The 21,187-nt window shown below is 41.4% G+C and overlaps 1 protein-coding gene across 1 annotated transcript; it reads left to right on the top strand.

The window, feature by feature from the left end:
* Positions 1–172: 172 nt before the first annotated feature.
* pelp1 (proline, glutamate and leucine rich protein 1) lies at positions 173–21,073 on the top strand. The gene is made up of 19 exons (XM_044021697.1): positions 173–327; positions 518–582; positions 1,320–1,425; positions 1,816–1,965; positions 2,919–2,990; positions 3,095–3,154; positions 3,316–3,472; positions 6,773–6,905; positions 8,049–8,136; positions 8,221–8,309; positions 9,629–9,742; positions 10,263–10,413; positions 11,741–11,894; positions 11,973–12,028; positions 12,191–12,324; positions 13,583–13,685; positions 14,374–15,993; positions 16,333–16,671; positions 19,722–21,073. The coding sequence occupies exons 1-19, from the start codon at positions 187–189 to the stop codon at positions 19,812–19,814; spliced, it is 3,825 nt and encodes a 1,274-aa protein (XP_043877632.1). The 5' UTR covers positions 173–186; the 3' UTR covers positions 19,815–21,073.
* Positions 21,074–21,187: the final 114 nt, after the last annotated feature.

Below are 21,187 nucleotides of genomic sequence, written 5' to 3'. Positions count from 1 at the left end.
CAGTCCAGATAACCGGAGCCTGTGAAACAAGGGTTAAAACTAAGCCAGTCAGGAGCCTCCTTTCATTCGTACAAGTCTAGAACATGTACGCTCAGGCAGTCGGCTCAGCTTGCGCGACAACAACGAGCACAGTACATTGACGTCCGGCCGTCGCACAGTGGTGACGTGAGCTTAGCGACAGGCAAGATGGCGACTTCGGCTTGGCTGCATGGCCCGTCTGCTATGAGACTAACAGAGGGTTTAGTGTCGGTTCTGAAGGAGCACCGTCCAGAGTATTTACCCGCGCTGTTGGCCAACTACAGAGAACATGGCGTGTTTCAGACTCAGGTAGAGAGCGGCCCGGGGGAGCACGTTAACTCGGAAGCTAATTCCCTGTTAGCCTGCTGCCGCTGGTCTGCAGCTGCTACATGCTTTGTTATTCACCGTTAACGACATGGACTGTGTGTCACATCTGCTGCGGCTCATGTTTACTCTGTATGAGATCTTATTTGTGGTTAACATTTGTGTACCTGTACAGGGCGCGAGCGCTGTCGGGGGTCTCGTGGGCTTTAGCAACGCCAAACTGGGCTCGAGCAAGACCAGGTGACTTTTTACACTTCATCTTCAGCTGTCATAAATCATCAGAATCAGAATACTTTTATTATCCCTCAGGAAATTGATTAAATTAAATTAAATTAAATTAAATTAAATTAAATTAAATTAAATTAAAGACTGGCAAACTGTCCAGGGTGTACCCCGCCTATCGCCAGATGTAGCTGACATTGGCACAGCACCCCCGCAAACCTCTGGTGGAGGATAAAGCGGTAGATGATGACTAAATTAAATTAAATGTTCATCACCAACTGTTATTACTCCACTGTTATTGTTTTGTGGATCTATTGAACATTTTGCTTGGACAGTCATTACAGTAAAACTTGTTTAAACACAACATGAAGCTACTTTAATCAATCCCACAATTCGGAAGGAATTCTTAATCCTGATAAAGTACCATTTCATTCTGGTACATCAAGGGAAGGACACCAATGAATGGAACGGTTGGTGATGGTTATTTTTGGTGCTATTCCTCATGGAAATGCAAATAAAATGCTCCGTACTGTACCAAACAGAATTGTTCCACTTGGTGGAAACATAACTAACCCAGTGAAACATTTATGTGGTTGAAGGAGATCTGAAGAGAAACATCTACAGGAGACTTATATGATTATTGAAGGCTGAGATTTTACTGGATAAACTGTGACCTGGTGGTTAAGTAGTTGCACAGGAGCAAAATCTCTGTATCATGTGTGTGTGTGTGTCTCTGCTTGTGTGTATGTGCACAGATTTGAGGGACTCTGCCTGCTCTCCATGCTGGTCAAAGACAGCTCCAGTGATCTGTTTGAGCAGCACTGCCTCTCCTGGCTACGTTCTCTGCAGCAGATCATACAGGTAACCCTAATGCCCCACACTTACACGGCTATGTTCAAATTACCAGCCACATTGTTCAAGTCCAAATTAAATTTAAGAGTAATAACAAAACTGATTTGATGATTCATAGTCTTGCATCTGAATGTGGCCATAGATCAGAGATATATATGATCTAGGACCACGCACTCACACATATGACTTGTAAATCAGAATTGGTAAGCAGATTTCTGTGTCCTCACTGCCCTGAAGCAATGTTTTATTATGTGATGCATCAACTGAATTAGGCTTTGATATGAGTTAGTTGGTAATCTTTCTGTAGCCCCACACAGTTTAGTGCATGTACATTCCTGCTTTTTTTGGTTACTCTCTCTTCCTCCCCCTCTTTTATGTCTTTGGATGTTTTCACTTTAGTCTCAGGCTCCAGTTCAAACCATCCAGTTAGCGGTGAATATTCTTAAGGATTTGCTGCAGTATTCCTCTCAGCTAGCAGAGATGGCAAGGGAAGTCGGCCTCAACTCCATCCTGGGCATCCTGACGTCTCTGCTGGGCCTGAAAACAGAGGTGAGGGAACAGCAGGGCAACATGGAACTTAAATAACATGTATTTTATTCCACTGCAAATTAGGCATGGCCATCAATATTTGATTATTAATTTGTTTATAAAAAGTCAATTACTTCATGTGACTATTCACAATTATTTTAAAAATTATAACAAAACCATTTTCATCAACTATTTCAATATTTTTACAATGATTTGTCATTTTAAACTTCTTAAAAGATCCTGAGGGTTATGGAACAAAAAAGTCAAGTGGTAGACCCAAAAAAATTTCACTGGCCCTGAGCCGGAGGATCCAAATGGCTGTCCGTCAAGACATGGGACGATCCTCGGCCCAAATTAAGCTGTCACTGGTGCCAACTGCAGTCCCATAACCATTAGATGGCATCTGCGAGGGAAGGGTTTAAGAACAAAAAATGTCTTCATAGGCCTCGTCTCCATCAATGGCACAAAAATGCCCGTTTGGAGTTTGCACGAGAGCACCAAACATGGGACAAAGCTGGATTAAAGTTTGACCGTCCTGATGGCTTCCAACGTTACAGGCATGTCAAGGAGATCCCACCTGAGATGTTTTCTACACAGCACAGTGGAGGTGGCGCCACTTTTCAATGTCCCATGGTTGGTGCTCTCGTGACATTTTAACGACTGCTGAACAGTGAATGGACTAATCAATTATTTTCTTGATTAGTAGTTTGGTCGATAAAGTCAAAATAAAATTTTGAAAAATGTTGATAGCTCTTTCCGATCAAATATGAATATGATGTCCACAAACCAAAATTATTTAGTTTCAGTGATTTCTTTGTTATATGTCGCAAAGAAATCATTGAAACTATTCACATTTAAGAAGCTGAAAAATCACACAGATTGTTGTTATTTAAAAAACCTGAAAATACAATCAATTATCAAAATAAGTGCAGAATCGTTGCAACCCATTTCCCCTTTATTCCCTCTGATATCAGTGTGAGCTGTCGGCCATGGAGGGGATGACAGCCTGTATGACCTACTACCCCAGAGCCTGTGGATCCCTGCGGGTAAGATGCAAAGCTGATGAAATAACGTCTAAAGACCTTGTCTTATAATTTATAGATAGGGTTGAAAAAACATATTTGAGAAAAAACTGAAAACTCTCTTTTAGGACAAACTGGGAGCTTATTTCCTCTCCAAAATGGACAGTATCAACAAGAAAACACAAGAGGTTTGTGACTCCCACTCTTTCATTATCGTGTGTATCAATGAAAAGCGCCTGCAAATGTGTTACTCACTGTGTTTTATTGTTGTTGTTGATACTTACTGGTGAAGAGGTTTTATTACAACATGTTAATCCTTCATTTCTCTGTTTATCTGTTATTCTGTTAGATGGCATGTGAGTGTTATGGTCGCCTGCCCTGTCTTGGCGGCCTTTTGGACAGAGGGGTTGGTGCTGGCCGAGCTGAGGGCTGGACCAATCAGATTCACTGCTTACTGGCATCAGCCAATAGCCTGTTGGCTCAGATCTATCAAGGTTCCGAAGCAGGTATACTTGCTACTATACTTATACATATTATACATAGTAACTACATAGTAAGGCATGTTTCCACTAGCTTGTCTTGTGACGTCATAACCAGGGGAAAAGCGTGACGTCGTCAGACTGTCGTGCACCGATGGGTCAGAGTGAAGAGACACAAGAATCAAACCGAATAGGGCTGGGCGATATATTGATATTTTAAAATATATCGATGTATTTCTAAACGAGATATAACACGGGAGAATATCGCTTGTATCAATATAATTAATTTTGCCTTAAAATGACAATACATGACCCGCAACTTCGCACCTATTTCTCCTCTCCCTCTCCCCACGTCCCTACACACACACACACAGGGGCGTCACACCCCTGGGGGAGGTGGGTGTTTTAAAACCCACACTTTTCCCAGTGAGTTGGTTCAACTTTTTCTGCAGTTTTTCCTCAGTTTTGCACAAACGCCTCACTACAGTTGCTCCGTTTCTGCACTCGCTGCAGCTGCCTCCTCTCCCCCTCCTTCTCCTGTTGTTGCTTCAGACCGGCTGATTATTGGCTGTTCTGCCTTAAGTCCCGCCCCTCTCTTGGTGTGTTAGATTTATCGTTCAGCTCGTGCTGAGGAGGTGGGAACTACCTGGTTCATAGTTCACACTCTATAGAGTTATGACTTATTTTCCATCACTGTCTGTGATGTAGTCACAGACAGTATCCGAAGTAGTCAATATTGATAATAAAATATAATATTATATATATATAATATAATATATTTTTTATTTATTTTATTTTTATTTCAGTGACCTCTGACATTTGGCATGTGGCTTAAACTTATAACGGACTGTTTGTTTATTGAAGGGTTTGCCTCTGTAAAACATTTTATCTAATATGCTATAATGCTTCGGGGGTAACCAATTACATCACAGAAAAAATATTGAGATATATATCAAGTATCGCCATTCAGCTAAAAAATATCGAGATATGACTTTTAGTCCATATCGCCCAGCCCTAAAACCAAACAATGCTGAACTGTAGATCAGTTAAAAAAGACTTAACAATCCTGAAAATGTGGTTTAATCTCCAACATTTAGCAAAAGAAATGTCTAAAATCTGGAACTGGAAGACAATATTGTCAGAATGTCTTTTTTTTCTTAGTGTTTAGTTCAATGACCCCAGTTTTGTCTGAGTTTAAAAGTAGAAAGTTACAGGTCATCCAGGACTTAATGTCTCTGAGACATTCCTGGAGTTGAACAGCCTGATTTATTTCATCTGGCCTCATTGATAAATAAAGCTGTGTGTCATCTGCATAACAATGAAAGTGTATGTTCTGCTTTCTAATAATGTTCCCTAAAGGAAGCAAAGATAAGGTAAAAAGTATAGGCTCAAGCACTCCGCTCTGTGGAACTCCACAATCAACTTTTGTTTGCAATGAGGCTTTATCATTAAGTTGAACAACCTGGAATCTATAATATGTAATATTCAAACCAGCAGAGGGCATCACCTGGGATCTCAAGAGTCTGCTCCAGTCTCTGCAGTAGAATATCATGATCATTGGTGTCAAATGCAGCACTAAGATCTAACAGGACAAGTAAAGAGACTAGACCATTATCCGAGGCCAAGAGAAGGTTGTTATTAACTTTAACTTAAGTTGAAGACGTTTTCACCTCGCATCCAAGAAAAGTGGAGGTTATTTTATTCACAAAGAAGTTCATGAAGTCGTCACTGCTCAGTGTTAAAGGAATAGATGGTTCAGTAGATCTGTGGCTCTGTGCCAGCCTGGTTAAGTGCTGAAAAGAAACTTGTGATTATTCTCATTTTCTTCAATTAAAGAAAAATAATAGGCAGCTCCAGCTTTATGTAGGATTTTTTCTCATGCTGCAAAACCATCTTTCCAGGCTATATGAAATTCCTCTAGATTAGTTACTTAGTTACTTTCCATGTAAAGCCTGTTTAAGAGAACAAGTATGGGAGTTATACCACGGTGCTACTCTCGTGATTCACTACTTTCTTTCAGCGGAGCAATTCAACCAAATGGAGTGTGCAGTGAGGCCCCTATACAATCACAATCGGTAACTTCATATGTACTGACATGTGGAGTTAAATAAAGGTTGCAGTGTCTCTTTAAATGTATTAATATTATTATCACACAGACACCGGCTGTAGTGGTATTTTTTACTTATGCAAATTAATTTGTAATGCCAGTTATTGCACAATTAAATGTGAGTAAATAATGGTCAGTTAGAAGAAGGTTTTAGGGAGAAATGTTCAATATCTATGCCATAAGTCTGAACAAGATCAAGGGTGTAACTGTAAAAACAGTGAGTGGGTTTTATTCATGTTGAGTAAAAACAATTGATTCGAACAGCCAATGCAGAACTAAGACTTATATCATATACAACACGTTTCTGTGAAATATATATCTACAGGGTTTTTTTCCAACAGTTTTATAGTTGCATATCTATTTTGACTGTGCATACTGCCTCTTTTTTTATTGCTGTTGTGCTGTGTGCCATTGCAACGTTTAATTCTGATGTAAATCCAAATGAATCCAAAAGTCTGTCTAAGTCTATCACTGTCAACATCTGCATGGATGTTGAAATTCGCTTTATAATTATAATGTTATCTGTTTGTAGTACTAAGAAATAATAATTATAATAATAAATAATTCAGAGAACTCTGATAGAAACTCTGAATAAGGTGCAGGTGGACCATAAACAGTAACTATCAGAGCTGGTGATTTCCTATTGGGATAATATGGACTATATGTGGTCTTTCAAAAGAGAAATATACCAGCTTTGGATTGATTGGTGTCCAACGTTCACTTTGCATATCTACACACACAATGAGCATTAATTTTGTGACCTAGGATTGGCGTAATTGTGTGTCATTACTGCCGATGTGAATAGTAACGTTACTGAATTTACGATTATCTTCAGCCAGCAGTTTCAGATAGGACTCTATGTCGCTTGCTTTGGCCCTGGGAAAACAACTGTGATCACTGGCGTCGCTGTTTTCACATTCTTTAAAACAGTCACCAATCATTCTTCTGAGCCGGTGTTTCACCGAGTACAGAAAATGTATTGGAAGTGTGGAGAGGTTGGTGGTGAACTGGGGTTTTCTGTTTCAAAGTATGCTTCTTATTACAGACATTTACCCTGTAATTGTAAGTGCTTGTAAGTTGCCTGACCACATGAAGAGAGTGTGTTGGCTTTCTGAATATAGTCATTGTATCTCTTGAACATGTTGCTGTGTTTCGAGTTGAATCATATTGTGCTCTGATGATGATGATGATGATGATGATGATGTTGTTTACCTTCACAGAAGGAACAGTGCAATATGAAGGTCCAGGGTTGGAGCTGGCCTTTCCTCATCTCGACCAATCAGATCCTCTGTTGCTGTTGCAGCTCCAGCACAGATACACAGCTGTCTGCCTGGCACTCAAACACACACTCAGGTACCCCACACACACACACACACACACACACACACAACCCTTCCCACTCTGTCATGCATACATTTGAAAAAGGGTATTTATTCATCATAAACCAATATTTTTTAATTTTTTTTCTATATCCAGTCCAATTATTTTTGCCAGTATCTCACCGATACTGATATTTAGTTTCATATTTGCTTATCCCTAGTCTTTTGGAATACATTATACAGTTCTAGTACTACTCAACTTAACTCTACTCATTTTTTTTGTATCGGGATATCGTTTTCCATTACTTTATAGAACCTCCTCAGTGTGGGTGGGGTCATCATGGCGTGGTTGTGCGAAACTGCAGTGACATTTTATTTGTCCAGCTCTCTGGATCCTCTTGTGTGTTAAGTGCCCTTTCTTAGTCTCCTATGCCACAACTATTTGGTGTAACGGCGGATCTCACACAGCTGACAAATACAGACCTGCCAACCTCTACACATTTTGAGTAGCAGTTAGGCTACGATGTGTCACTTTAAACTGCGACTCCTATCAGCTGTGTCTCTGATTGTTACGAGTTTCGAAAGTGTAGCCTAGGAGAAGCAAGTAATGTAAAATGTCTAAGGGACATAACATGTCTTTTGTGATTTTCAGTTCCAATGTCTGTTTAAGAGACTTTTCATTTATTGCTGTCATATTAAAGTCATGTTGGAGAGACATAACATGTCCTTTGTGTTTTTCAGTAAGCTTATGTCAAATATATTAAGACCTACATTTAAAGTGAATTAGAGTAATATGGGTTTAATTCGAATGTTAAATAAGAATTGCCGTTTTCTTCATTGTTCATTTTGAATTTCTGACATAAAAGTGAGTGGGGAAGTGATTAGTAATCATGTGAGAGATGCATATTAATTATGTGTGATCAGCCAAAATGACAAAGGGTCATGGAAATGGGATCAATTTTGGGGTGCATACGTGTGCTATACCACCTCCATATGTAAGAACAATAACGTTGACAATAAATCCCCATTAAGTTGCTACTCAAAAACAATTTTCAAGGTTGGCAGGTCTGCAAATAGCTTACTTTGAAATGATAATCAGCTCTGGGTCAGGTTCTGTTGTGATGTACTGTAACAACCGCACAGTCATGTGTTCTCTTCTCTTGACTCTGTCTCGCAGGATGGATCCAGCCTCAGCTGTCCGTCTGCCCGTCAGACCAGTACTCAACCTGGTGTGCCGGGCCCTTGCTGTCAGCTCCAAGAGCATTGTTAGCACACACACACATCCATATACTCTTGTTATTAATTTGTATTTGTTGTATTGTATTCACCTTTTGCTCCGTCTGTGTTAGAACTTAACAGGAGATGGAAGTGTGAGGCTGTTGGTCCTGCCCATCATTCATGCCAACACACTGGATGTGCTGGCAGCACTTATCATGGCGTGAGTACACACACGCGTGCACACAAGCCTGGTTTCCAGCAATTATACTGCACATTCTTTTGCTTGTACATTTATTTCCATCCGCTGCTGAAATGTAGGGCTGCATTCATGAATCAATTAATAATCGATCATCAACTATTATTTATTGTTGTACAGTCGGGATCATACGAAGCCCCTAAAGAGACATCGAAAAAAAAAAAATTAAATGTTTCTCGTGCTCACAAGAAAGTATTGCATGTGCACATGATGTCCCCGAACGCAGTTTATGATTATTTGAGGTAGGGCTGAACGATATGGACAAAATTTCATATCTCGATATTCATGCTAGATATCTCGATGTCGATATGACACGATATGACTACGGGTTCGGTGAAAACCAAGCATTTTTCAGAAAAATAAAAATACAAAAGACTGTGGAAACTTTCCACATGGAAAGTGCAGTTTTATAGATGAGAACTGACTGTGAGACGGCGTACACGGGTACCATGTCTTTTGCAATGTGGTATGTTATAGCGTCTGTAACGCCTTTATGTCTGGTGGATGTCGACTCATACGGTGTAACGCTAGTGAACGCATCAGTAAACACACTTTGCAATACACTCTTCGTGCAGCACGCGATGGTGTTGTTTCAGGTGGCGAAACATGTTTGTTGTGCTACCTTGCTTCGTCGCAATTTTCGCCAAGCACGACCTGCACAACACCTCGCTCTGGTGGACATCATCCTTTTAAAATCCAAAATGCCTCCAAATAATGGAGGATGATTTATGTTTTGGCACAAAATCGCCACCGGCTGCATTATCTTCAGCTCTCATGTCACTTTTCTTTCCCACTGTGTATGTCGTGTGTGTGTATGTGCGCGTCTCAGTCTCCGTCTCCCCCCTCCGCCCTCCTATGTTTGTCATTGGTTGGCTTCAGCTGTCGATCCACAGCAAGCATTAATAAGGTTTGTGGTTACCCCAGAGGAAGACAGGCTATGTTTGATGTGCGACCTGGGTGAAATTGAGAATGAGATTCATTTTATGTTTTACTGCCCAGTTTATGATGATTTGAAGAATGTTTTTTTTTTTTGTTAAATTTCTTACATTTATGCTAAGTTCTTTTGGTGAGATGAAAAAACAGTTGTGCTTTAAACAGGGAACCTTTTTTGTAGCAAATTTTCTTGGTAAAAAGAAAGAAGGGAAAGAAGAAGGAATATTTTGTTCAAAGACTGAGCTGTATAATAATTTGTATTTTGAATGTAATGTACTATTTGTGTGGGGTTGGGCACTTTGTGTGCAGGACACAAAAAAAACTTAAATGAAATGTACTTTGTGTTACAGTGCACGTTGCAGCATGGTTCAATACACTGTAGTCCTACAGAGGCTTTTTTCCCAAACTCTGTCTGCCTGGGCGCCTCCACATGAAGCCAGTGTGGGTCAGCAGAGATCCTACAGGTAACTGCAGATCCATCCACCACACATGCTCTGTTGGTTTGACTTTGGGATAAATATACAATGAAGTGAAAAGAACACGATAGCTGCAAGAAAATTGACATTAAGAGCTGAGGGAGAGGCTAACATCCACTGAGGGCACAGCTCAACACCAAATCAAACAAAGGAAACGGTACGAGACACAAAATATCCAGTGATAAATATATATATATGTATGACTTGTAATTTTCCTGTTACAAAGGCAAGTCAATGGCAGCAAAGTCAGTTGCTGATGTTTGACATAATTCGCTGAGGCACAAGTACACTACCATAACTGTGCAAACAATGTCATACCATACATTTGTATGCTTCATTGTAGCCTTCATATAGAAGTGTATACATACAACCATAAAGCACTTCATAGGGGTGTCACTTGCAGGACAAATTTTGGGCAATCTACTATAAAGCTTTGAGCTAAAACAATAGAATTGATGTGGTTATTTCAGATGCCATGTGTCACATGTCTGTGCTTCTTGTGTCTCAGCTCAGTGAGGGTATCAGTGTACAGAACCTTAGAGCTCTGGGTCCAGGTGGCTGGAGCATCTGCCAACATTGTTCAGGGCAGCCCTGGCCATTCCGAGCTCCTCCTTGGCCACTTGCTCGGTGACATCACACCGGGGGCAGACTCTGTCAAGGTGAGTGAGCTCAGGTTTCCTGAGTTTGACCTTATATATTCTTTCAGCTTTTCCCTTGAGGGGTCACCACAGCAGAATATCTTTCCCTATCTTGTCCTATCCCTTATGTCCTTTTCTGTTACACCAATGAGTTTGATTGCACAGTTGTGTTCAAAATAATAGCGTGTAGTGTGTTTAAAACCGTGAGTTAAGCACAAAATCCTGATAATAGTCATTTCCATGCATTGGCAACACTGCACATTATATTCTAAATCAAAACATGAAGAGAAATGTATACATTTTTAACTACTTTACAGAATATTAAGAAAAATTAATATTGGGCTGTTCAAAACTTAACAAACACAAAACCAAAGTTTTCTAATTTTGATGTTATGGCTGGGCTGTGTGTACTTATCTCACTAAAGTCCAGGCATTGCAATTGTATAGATTAATGTTCATGCTTCAATTGATAAATCAATTAAAAATCTAGACAACGAGGGTGCATGCCCCTCATCTGGTGCAGACAGACAGGTTTTTCTTTTCTGCACATCGCTCCTGCACTGTGGCTTCTCCGTCTCAAAGCGGCCTCTCCATATCCAACGCAGCCTGGATCATTACTCTACGTGCAGCTTTATCCCCACAATAGGTGTTCCACCTTGTACTCACGTCTTGTGAGCACCGTTTTATTGGTGTTCCAAACTGATCTTGGACAGACTCTAAGCGGGAATAGACAAGCGTGTGCTGACCGCAGTTTTTGCACGCGTCATCACAACATCCTGATTCGGTTTGTTTCCTTGATAAGTCTTTTGACCGAAAATGCCTTTTTTGACAATTTACAAACCAGTTTTCGGTGCGTCCCTACTCTGCACGGGCTCCACTGCCCACAAATGAAACACTTACTTCACACTATCTTCAAATGCCGTCCCGTACCGCTGTCATCAGATATGGATACGGTGTTGCTGGACCGCACGAATGCAGCAAGCAAAGCTCCAGACAACGCAGTGCGACTTAAGTCTATTAGCGCGACCTGTGCCTGCGTGCGCGCAGCCCACCACAGTCTCGTTAATTAGTGGGAAACACTGAATAGACTTTAAGCACTTTGTTCTTTATATGAGTTAGTTAGTACTATCCTGCATTTTTTATTTTTCACAGACGTTTTGTTTTCTTCAGTTAAACAGATATCGTGATGTATCACTTTACGATTGTCTTACAATATATTGATTATCACAGAATTGTTGTATCGTATCCACGTATCATGTGTTGTGTTGTCAGGCACCCTGTGATTCCACACTCATCATATTTTAATGCAGCATCGTCTCTTAATTGTCCCTCTATGTCTGTTCTCCAGCTCCGGGCTGGTCTGTCAGCTGACGTAGTTCCCGGAGGGAAACCAGGCCCTCGCAGGACCAAGCCTTTGGTCATGGCAGACACAGGTGGACCTTCTCTGCAGAGGAAAGGAGACCACGTGGCCAATCAGGACACATGCCTTTCAGCCCTCAGAGGTGACAACTTCCCCAAGTTTGTATTTGACTTACGCATGTGGTCATGGTTAATTCACACGGATGTTTTCTTATTCACAGCTCTGAGACAAATCATATTGACGAGTGGGGCACTGCTGAAGGATGATATACACAAGGTAATGTTAGTGTCACTGTGGTGATGGAATGGAGTAAAGTTAATTATACTGTAACTACATTACTGCTGCACAGCAGAGGACATTGACCTGCTGCTGTAACTGACAAAAGCTACACATACATAGCGTGTGTGTAACACTGTGCTCTGTGTGTGTTTCTTCCAGCGTCTTCATGACATGGTGCTGCCGCTGTGTGTGCGTCTGCAGCAGCAACTGTCCAGCAGCAACACTGCATGTGAACCTGCAGGGGGCATCGGCGGCCAGTACAGCAGTGCCCTCACACGTCAGGAACTGTACAGGTACAACCTTTCCTTCAGTTCAATTTTATTGTCGGATGCGAGGTCCATTTGTATAAATAGAGCTTGAAAGATGCTGACTCCTGCATTACAAAACAATTCACTAGCACTACACCACCAAGGTTTCTTGAGTAATATCCAGTCATTATAGGCAAACTGCAGTTTCTGTATGGCTATGGTGTTCTCAGGTGAATCAACATTGGGGCTATTTAAAGGGGACATATTATGCAAAATAAACTTTTTAATCATTTTAATACTTATATTTGGGACTCTGGAGGCCCTACCAGTCGCCAAAGTGTGGAAAAAGAATACTCAGTCCTTTTTTTCGTGGTCCCCCTTAGTGTAAGTATAGGCGATAAAACACTCAATGTTGAATTCCCTGCGCATTATGACGACAGCATGCGCATTTCACCATGAATGTTACCACCCCACCAGTAAGTTTACTTGGAGAGCTCCACCTTAGCTCCACCTTGTCCCTATAAAATGCGAGAGTGCAGACTAGGGAGGTGTAAAATAAATACTCTTTCATTAAAATAGTTCTTGTTTTCTTCATAGTTTATTTGTATGTTGAATATCTGACATATAAGTGAGTGGGGAAGTGATTAGTAAGCATGTGAGAGATGCATATTAATTATGTATCAGCCAAAATGACAAACCAAAAGGTAATTGAAAATGGGATCATTTTTGAGGTGCATGCACGCGCTGCACCACCTCCATATGTAAGAACAATAACATTAACAATAAATCCCCAGTAAGTTGCTACTCCAAAAACAAATTCAGGTTGGCAGGTCTGCATCAGTCATATTATCTGTTATGATGTGGCCCAAATATATTTCTAGGGATCTATAAAAGTCTGAAATACACAGCGTTGTCTCACTTTGTTCTCTATATCATGACAACTCTCTTTAGCATTATACGCCACATCTCTCCACATCAAATTTAACACCATACACGGTACATATATTCAGCAGTTGTTGGAATCCAGCATTTGGGAACGACACTTAACCCCATGTTGCTCCTGACAGCTGTACCAGCAGCGTGTGATGTGCATGAAAAAAAGTGCTGCACATAGGTGGGCTTTATGAATGTATGAGTGGATTGCAAACCTGTTGTGTAAGGCAGCTTTGAGTGGTCATAAAGAGTGTGAATGAGTATGGAAATGGAACAAAAGTGCTGCACCTCAAGGTGGTCATCAAGAGTAGAAAAGTGCTATATAAATACAGACTATTTACATGTTTGTTTTGTTTGTGTGGATGTACAGGTTATTGATGTCTCTGGTCCTGGTTCCATCACCCTGTTGGCCTCCACCTTTGACCTGTGCTGTATCCATCCTCAGCAAAGGACGGGCCGACCGCAACCTGAAGGTGACCGACTGCTTTGATGAATGTGGTAAAAAGAGACATGGCTGAGAGCAGGATTTATGTTAGGCGGTATATGCCGGCTTTTGGCCGCTGTCACGCCAAAATGTCCATTGGAAAAAATGCCAAATAATTAAAATAATGATTAAGGGCTCGTCCACAGGGAAACGGGTTTAGGTGAATATGCAAACTTTTTTAGCTGGAGAGGCATTCCATTCACACGGTGACAGCGTTTTAGGACCTGAAACTGTGTTTTTTTCCCGAACACTTGCCGAACACTTCTTCACGCTAATGAAATTATTATTAGTTGGCAGCAGCTCCAGTGGGAGCAGCTCAAGTGGGAGAAGCTAACGTGTAGTTGTGCTACAATGGCTACAACCACAACGCTGTTTTTTTCCCCTCTTCGATGGTCTAGATCGTTTTGTTCGATATTCGATTTACAATTGTGACGTCACTAATAATAAATCTTAAATATAGCAACTATAAGTACCACTAGGCCTGTAAAATGAATTCTAAGGAAAAACACTCCTTACTTGAAGTGGATGGCTGCATTATTTTCAGATTTAACATACAAACTTGTAAATGTGTCTTGATTTAACAGTGCTGTGATTTTAAAATGGAACAATTCGTTATTTAGTGATATTATTTTGCTCTCAGTCATCTGAGTTTTAAAACACTGCTCTGTTTCTCTCAGGTCGCTACGTTTTGTACTGAGGCTCTGGCCATCTGCAACTCCCTGCTCCACCCCCGCACTCCCTCCATCGCCCTCCCCTTACCTCCCCTCACTGTGAAATCCACCCCTACTGCGCCAGTTCTCTCGTCCTCTCAGGGACCCACTCCTGGACTCACTTTGCCAACTCTTTTAGGAGGCCCGGCCCCTGGTCCCCCGTTCCCTGCCCGCCACTCCCTCCTGGGTCCCACCTCCCTGCTGGGCTCACTGGAAAATCACCTCTCACTGGTTCCAGGGCTTTCAGGTCAAGCCCCTGCCCCAGGAGACATGATCCTGTCACCACACGCTCATCACCTCCCTGACCAGTCTGGGCTTGGGCCTCCAGAAGGCCAGAGACCCGTGTTTGTCCGTTATGAAAAAGAAGAAGCAGAAGATGTGGAAATCTCTCTGGCCAGCGATTCGGACGACAGTGTGGTCATCGTTCCACCGGGGATGCTCAACATGGATAACCAGCAGGATGAAACCTCAGCCGCAGCAAACACCCAGACTTCTGCCACACCAGGAGGGGCTACAGTCACGCTACCAGGGGGAGAATGTGTCACCATGGTACCCACTACAGCAGCACCAACCACCATAGACAGTGTGTCACTCTCCAACAACCTGGCCACCTCCTCCACCCTCCTCTCCACCTCCACCACACCCATAAACTCCTTCCCTCCCTCCAGCACCTCAGTGGTCTCCCTTGTCCCCCCTCTGAGCGCCAGCACTCTTACGGCTCCACCCGGCAGCCTCGGCGAGTCGCTTCCCAGCAGACCACAGCTCCAGCAGATGCTGATGCAGCCCTCGGCGGCTGCTCAGCCTGCCTCCATGGGTCTGTCACTGCAGATGCACCAGCTGCAGAACCAGCTGAGTCTGCAGGGGCGGCACCTCCACCAGCACCCACCGCCTCCCGCCAACAACGAAGACTCGGCCGTCATCAACATCAACAGCACAGATGACGAGGAGGAAGAGGACATGGAGGATGACGAGGAGCTAGAAGAGGAAGAGGAAGGGGTGGACGAGGAGGATGACGAGGAGGAAGTGAGTGATTTTGCAGAGGAGGAGGAGTTTTATGATGGAGAGGAGTACGAGGATTTTGATGAAGAGGAAGGGGAAGAGTTGGATGAAGAGGAGGAGGAGGACGACGACGGAGACATTCCTCCACTTGAGGGATCAGAAGACAAGGCAGAAGAGGTAGGGGTGGAGGAGGGGAAGGTGATCCAAGCCGAAGAAGGGATGGCCGGGTTCAATGTGGAGGGGGATGAAGAAGGAGGAATAGAGGAGATCCAGACCAACAGAGTGCTATTTGGGGAGGACAGGATGAAGGTGCAGGAGGTGGAGAGCATCGGAGTCCTGGAAGAGGCACGGGGTGGAGAAGAGGACGAGAGTGAAAGGATGGACGACCCGACCATGCCACAGATATTGTGTGTGACAGGCGGAGCTTTGGAAGAGAGAGAGGAGACAGAGGGGAGGGAAGAGGGAGCTGAAGTGGAAGAAGAGGAAGGAGGGGAGGTGGTGCAGGAGGAGGAGGGCTCATGGGAGCAAGGAGCCAGTGAGGTTGAGCAGACGGCCTCCTCTGAGGAGTGTGTGACCAATCAGAATCAGGTACTACTTTTTTATTTTTAAATCTCTGTCCAGTATGTAAGAGTGAGTGACATATAATGGTGAGACTGCAAAATATATTTATATCAATATCCACATACATCTTGCATATCGGGATATATCCAGAAAATATCCAGATATTACTTTGATTCAAATCGCCCAGCCTCACAGAAATATTGGTTTGCTTTATATTGTGATATACATCAATATTGAAAGTAAGTATTAAGTTATCATGATACAATTTTTTTTTGTATTTCACTTTTGCTTTGTACCTCCTTTAAAAAAAACAATGCTGGTGTGGCTATGGTTGTTATATGAATCTGACACTCTCCAACTCAACAGGAGTCGAGGGCAGAGGCAGCACAGGAAGCCAGTGTAACCGAGAACCAGCCGTGTCACCAGGAGGAACAACCAACAGATACACAAGATGGACACTCAGCAGCCGCCGAGCCCGAAAACTCGACAGGTCAGGATACCGAAGAGCAGCAGGAGATAAAAGAGAAAAGAGACAATGTTGTGGAAACAGATCAGCAGCAGCAGCAGCAGCAGCAGCAGGAGACGGAGGGAGGAAGAAAAGGAGGAGGAGGAGAGAGTGATGGAGAGGAGGGAAAAGGAGTGAAGAGGAAGAGAGATGAGGAACACGGAGAGGAAGAGGTGGGACAAGGCACTGAGAAGAAAAAGGTAAACATCTGCATATTTTTATTGTTGCATTGAAAGTCAGTAAACAACCGGGTTCTTAAAACTAGGGATGTCCCGATCCGATATCAATATCGGATATCGGTCCGATATCAGCCTAAAAAAACGCATATCGGATTATATATTTAGAGTGCCTCTAAAATCTCCGATATAAGCACTCAGTTACAACAGTCCATTCTGCTACAGCACTTCTATCCAGCAGCGCCCGTTGTGATCATGTGGGCTCTGTGTGTTGGATTCATGTAGAGCCCACGTGATCACAACAACGCGTGTGCTACTGCTGTTTCAGAAGTTAAACATTTTTTTTACCTCTGAAATCAGAGGCTATGAAGCCATACAGGGAACACGAGTTAGCCAAGAGCTTTCTGTGTTTTAAATGTGTCCTGAAGCTCCTGAAGTATGTCTGCTGGGCCGGTCCCGGGCTCCGTGTTTACCTGGTTGAGTCACTCAACCTGTGTGGGTTGGGCTAATCCAAAATAGTGAAAAATAACACGAGTGCTCTGAAAACACCCCCATGAGCACTTGGTACTTTCCCCCTGATGAAATTAACCATATACTGTATGAAATTAACATGGTAGGAAATCAAATATTCTCATGTTAAAGGTTAAAATTTACGTAACCCATTGGTTAATAATAAATGGGTCAGTTTTTCTCATACCTGCTGTTGCTGACTATTCTTCTCTGTTTAATATAGTAATATCACATGATCAAGCCTATTCTAACATTCCACACTACAAAATAAGTCATTAAAGTATGTATGATTCGTGCTGATATCGTATCGGATCAATATCGGTATCGGCCAATACTGCAATATCGGTATCGTATCGGAAGTGAAAAAGTTGTATCGGGACAACCCTACTTAAAACTGCAGCTACAGATCACATGTTTCTCAAACTGGAGGTGATAACCAGAATTCAGATTCAAAAATAATAAACAGTGTTTTGTTTGTTGTTTTAGCTACACTTGTTATAAATACTTAAACGTTTACACCTTAGTGTCAAGCATGAATTTTTAAAAATATCACAGCTTTTTCAAAGTAATTATGAATATTAAGATAACCAAGACTTCATCAGGTCACTGCTAGTACTAGTAACATGCACTAATAGTTCTAGTATTCCATTTACATCGAAACTCAGAAGGTGGAAGTGGTACTGACATCACCCCGGACTTTACCTCATTTAAGTTAAGAAGTCGGAAGAAAACATGGACGCAAATGTAGATTGCAGGGTTCCCACGTGCCCTGGAAAACCTGGAAAATGTCATGTAAAACATATGGAAAATGAGAAAAAATGTAAAATGTCCTGGAAACGCTTGCATTTCCTGGACAGGGATTTTTTTTCTCTTCTAAAACATGTCTCTGATTTCAGCAGAGCAGCATCTTTGAGGTTACTATGGTTAACAGGCAGACTTAATGGGCCACATTTCACGGCGGTGTATTACTGTATGGTTCGATGATTGTCTGTCATACTGTAGGAGCTGGAAATGTCCTGGAAAAGTCCTGGAAAATAATTTAATTGAAAAGAGTGGGAACCTTGATCTTGGGTTAGCCATTGTTGACAACACCAGTCAATAACAGCGCTCCACATGTTTTTTTTCACACACAGCAACATGTCTTTGATTAAAATAAGACGGTACAAATGTAGACGACTGATTTACTGTGAAACAAATGTGACAGAAGTGCTATTAATGGTAAAAGTAGCAGTGTTTGTATGGTGACAGCCATCTTGGAATTCCATTATGGGTTGCTGAGGTTGCTCCGACCTTCCAAGTTGGAAGTAACTCCTGGATCCACAGCATGTCGAACTTTATAGGAGCAGCTTCCAGGGTTCCCACAGTCAAGAAGTTCCTGAAAAAGTTTAGAAATTAGAAAAACGGTTTTCCAGGCCAGGGAGCAGTTTGTAATTAAGTGAACGTTTTGAAAAGGTTTTAATTGGGGTACACATTTGATTCACACATTATGTTCAATTCCAAATGAAGTTAGCAGCTTGAACAGGATGCTAATATGCTATAACAATTCCAGGCAAGACATGGCACAAACGAGAGACAGTTCACTGTGGAAGTTTATTAAGATATTTCAGTCCAAATTCCATGTTTGCTACAAAGCCTGTGATAGGGCTAGCTCATCAAGTAAGCCAAGAATTATGGAAAAGTTTTGAAAATGAATCGGTGAACTAGGCGCCGCACCCCCCGCGACCCTCTGGTGGAGGATAAAGCGGTAGATGATGGATGGACGGACTTGTGGGAACCCTGAGCTTCAAAGTGCAACCTCTTAAATTTCATCACTTCTGCAAACACAAAGTACACTAACTAAATGCTTGCTGCTGCTACCACCTTGTGGTTGTAGATGCGCCAATCATTGATAAAACATTTGTTATGTGTCTTTTTGATACATTTGTATTTGTCGGGAACAGATAATCGAATATTCATGCCCAACGCCATTGATAACACACCTGAAATGGGTCTCAGAGCCTGCAGACATACAAAAGCAGGAATGTACTCTGAATCACTCAGAATCTTATGATTCCATTCCTAATTCTTGGGTCATGGATCGATGGAATCAAAATCATGATTTGATTCAGTACATAGAGCTGTTGTGCGCTAAGAAAAGCTTTGTCGCCATGAAATCAGTGCAAAGTGTTTGTAGGGTTTTGTAGTTTTTATATGTGGAAGAAGGAAATGTTAACTCAAGCAAATCCAAGGGGAAAAAAAAACACATTTATTTAAGCAACTTAAAATCAGTTTAAGCAACTTAAAAAAACTGAAGCCTTTGTTTTAATATGCTGTAATGGATCGAGGTCTTTTGAACTGAAACAAGCTATGCCAATCAAAGCTATAGCAATGTTTAAAAATATATATATATTTAATTTATTTATTAATTTTTAGGTTTTGCATCGAGTTGGAACCGAGAAACGATTTTACATGACTGTTCAGGTTCGATGTGAAATTACAAACCGTAACTTTAATTTAAATTAAGTAATGTTGGCAATTGAAATGTAGCCCAGGTCTGAGCAGTTGTCTCTGTGTCTGTCCCTCAGCTCGATGAAGAGGTCATGGCCTCCATGTTGGCTGACTTTGTCGCCTGTCCACCTGATGATGAAGATGGCGCCTCTGGATCGAACCGCTCATAGACTCTTTCCATCCCAAAGCATAACGTGAACCGAAGTTGCAATGGATACTGTATTATTTTAATTTGTGAGATGGAGTTACTTCACCAAACAAATCCCCAGTCATTCCTTCATGTTCACATCATTATGGTAGAATGTGTTCTCCACAATAAGACTTCTGACTCTACCACATCACTTAGTTTGTTATTGGCACAAGCTAGTTTTAAATCCACTCATGGAAACTGTGCTTTTTCTACAGTTTCAGGGAGGTAAAGCTTGCAATGCCAGTTTGTCTTCATGGGTTAGGTACAGGTTATCCTACAGTCATGTTGTTTTGTCATTACTGTCATAATGCTTTATTATTAAAAAAATAACAAAAAACGTAAGTACAGCACTACATTCTTTTTCATTGATCTGTCATTTTCTAAAGGAGTCATTTAACCACTTACATTGGTGAGGTCTATAACATAAAGAAAAACATTGGCACTTTGAAAAAATGCAGTCAGCAAATCACAAAGGCTGAAGTGCAATGTTCTGCACCAATTAACGATTATCATCAGAAGAAATTGAATAAAAACAATCATTTTTTACAAAAAAAAATTTTTTTTTAGATTTTTATTAAAATTAAAATCCAGTTTAGTCATTTCAGCAACTAAGATGTGAATATGTTTTAATGAGATTGTCTCATCTATGACAGTAAAATTATCAATTAAAGTTGTAGTGTTATTGAATTATTTTTGAAGATGTTGACTAATGTGTTTAGGAATATTAAACTTCCGAAACTCAATACAGAACAAGTCAATGCACTAGATTCACCAATTACAGAAAAAGAACTCCCTCTAAATGAACTGCCCTCAATATCATCCCAAAAAACAAAGCACCAATTCCCGGTGCTACTATACTAATATTTCCCAACACAGCCTGATGATTAAATAATAATGATGATAATAATACTAACTGTTGTGATGTTTCATCAGTTAACCCTAACCCACCACTTTCATTCTCTCTCAGTCTATGAGAAAGCCCTCCATATTCGTGCAACCTGTGCAGCATGCCAGGACAAGTGTGATGTTTGGGAGAAAGTCGATTCCCCTGATAAGAGCTAAAAAAAAAACACTGTATGAATTGAGAAATCTTAGTGCGTAAGTATGTAAAACATAATTCATCTACGCTACACACACTTTCAATTGTGTCTCAACATCAGACGCTTTTGCATTTTATCACCTATTGTACTTTTAATGCACATGACAAATAAACCTGAACACATGGGATTTTCAAATATTTGTAAATGTGACATGATGTTTTTTACTTTTGGGAATGGGCTGAACAAGAAGAACCAGTCTTCAGATGATATTAGTGATAAAAGATTGTGCTTGTAAGAGAATAGCCCGGGAAAA

This window comes from Solea senegalensis, linkage group LG3, assembly GCF_019176455.1.
Source record: "Solea senegalensis isolate Sse05_10M linkage group LG3, IFAPA_SoseM_1, whole genome shotgun sequence".
Classification (NCBI taxonomy): Eukaryota; Metazoa; Chordata; class Actinopteri; order Pleuronectiformes; family Soleidae; genus Solea; species Solea senegalensis.
Note: the sequence above shows the minus strand (reverse complement) of the source record. Positions and strands in the feature narration are given on the sequence as shown.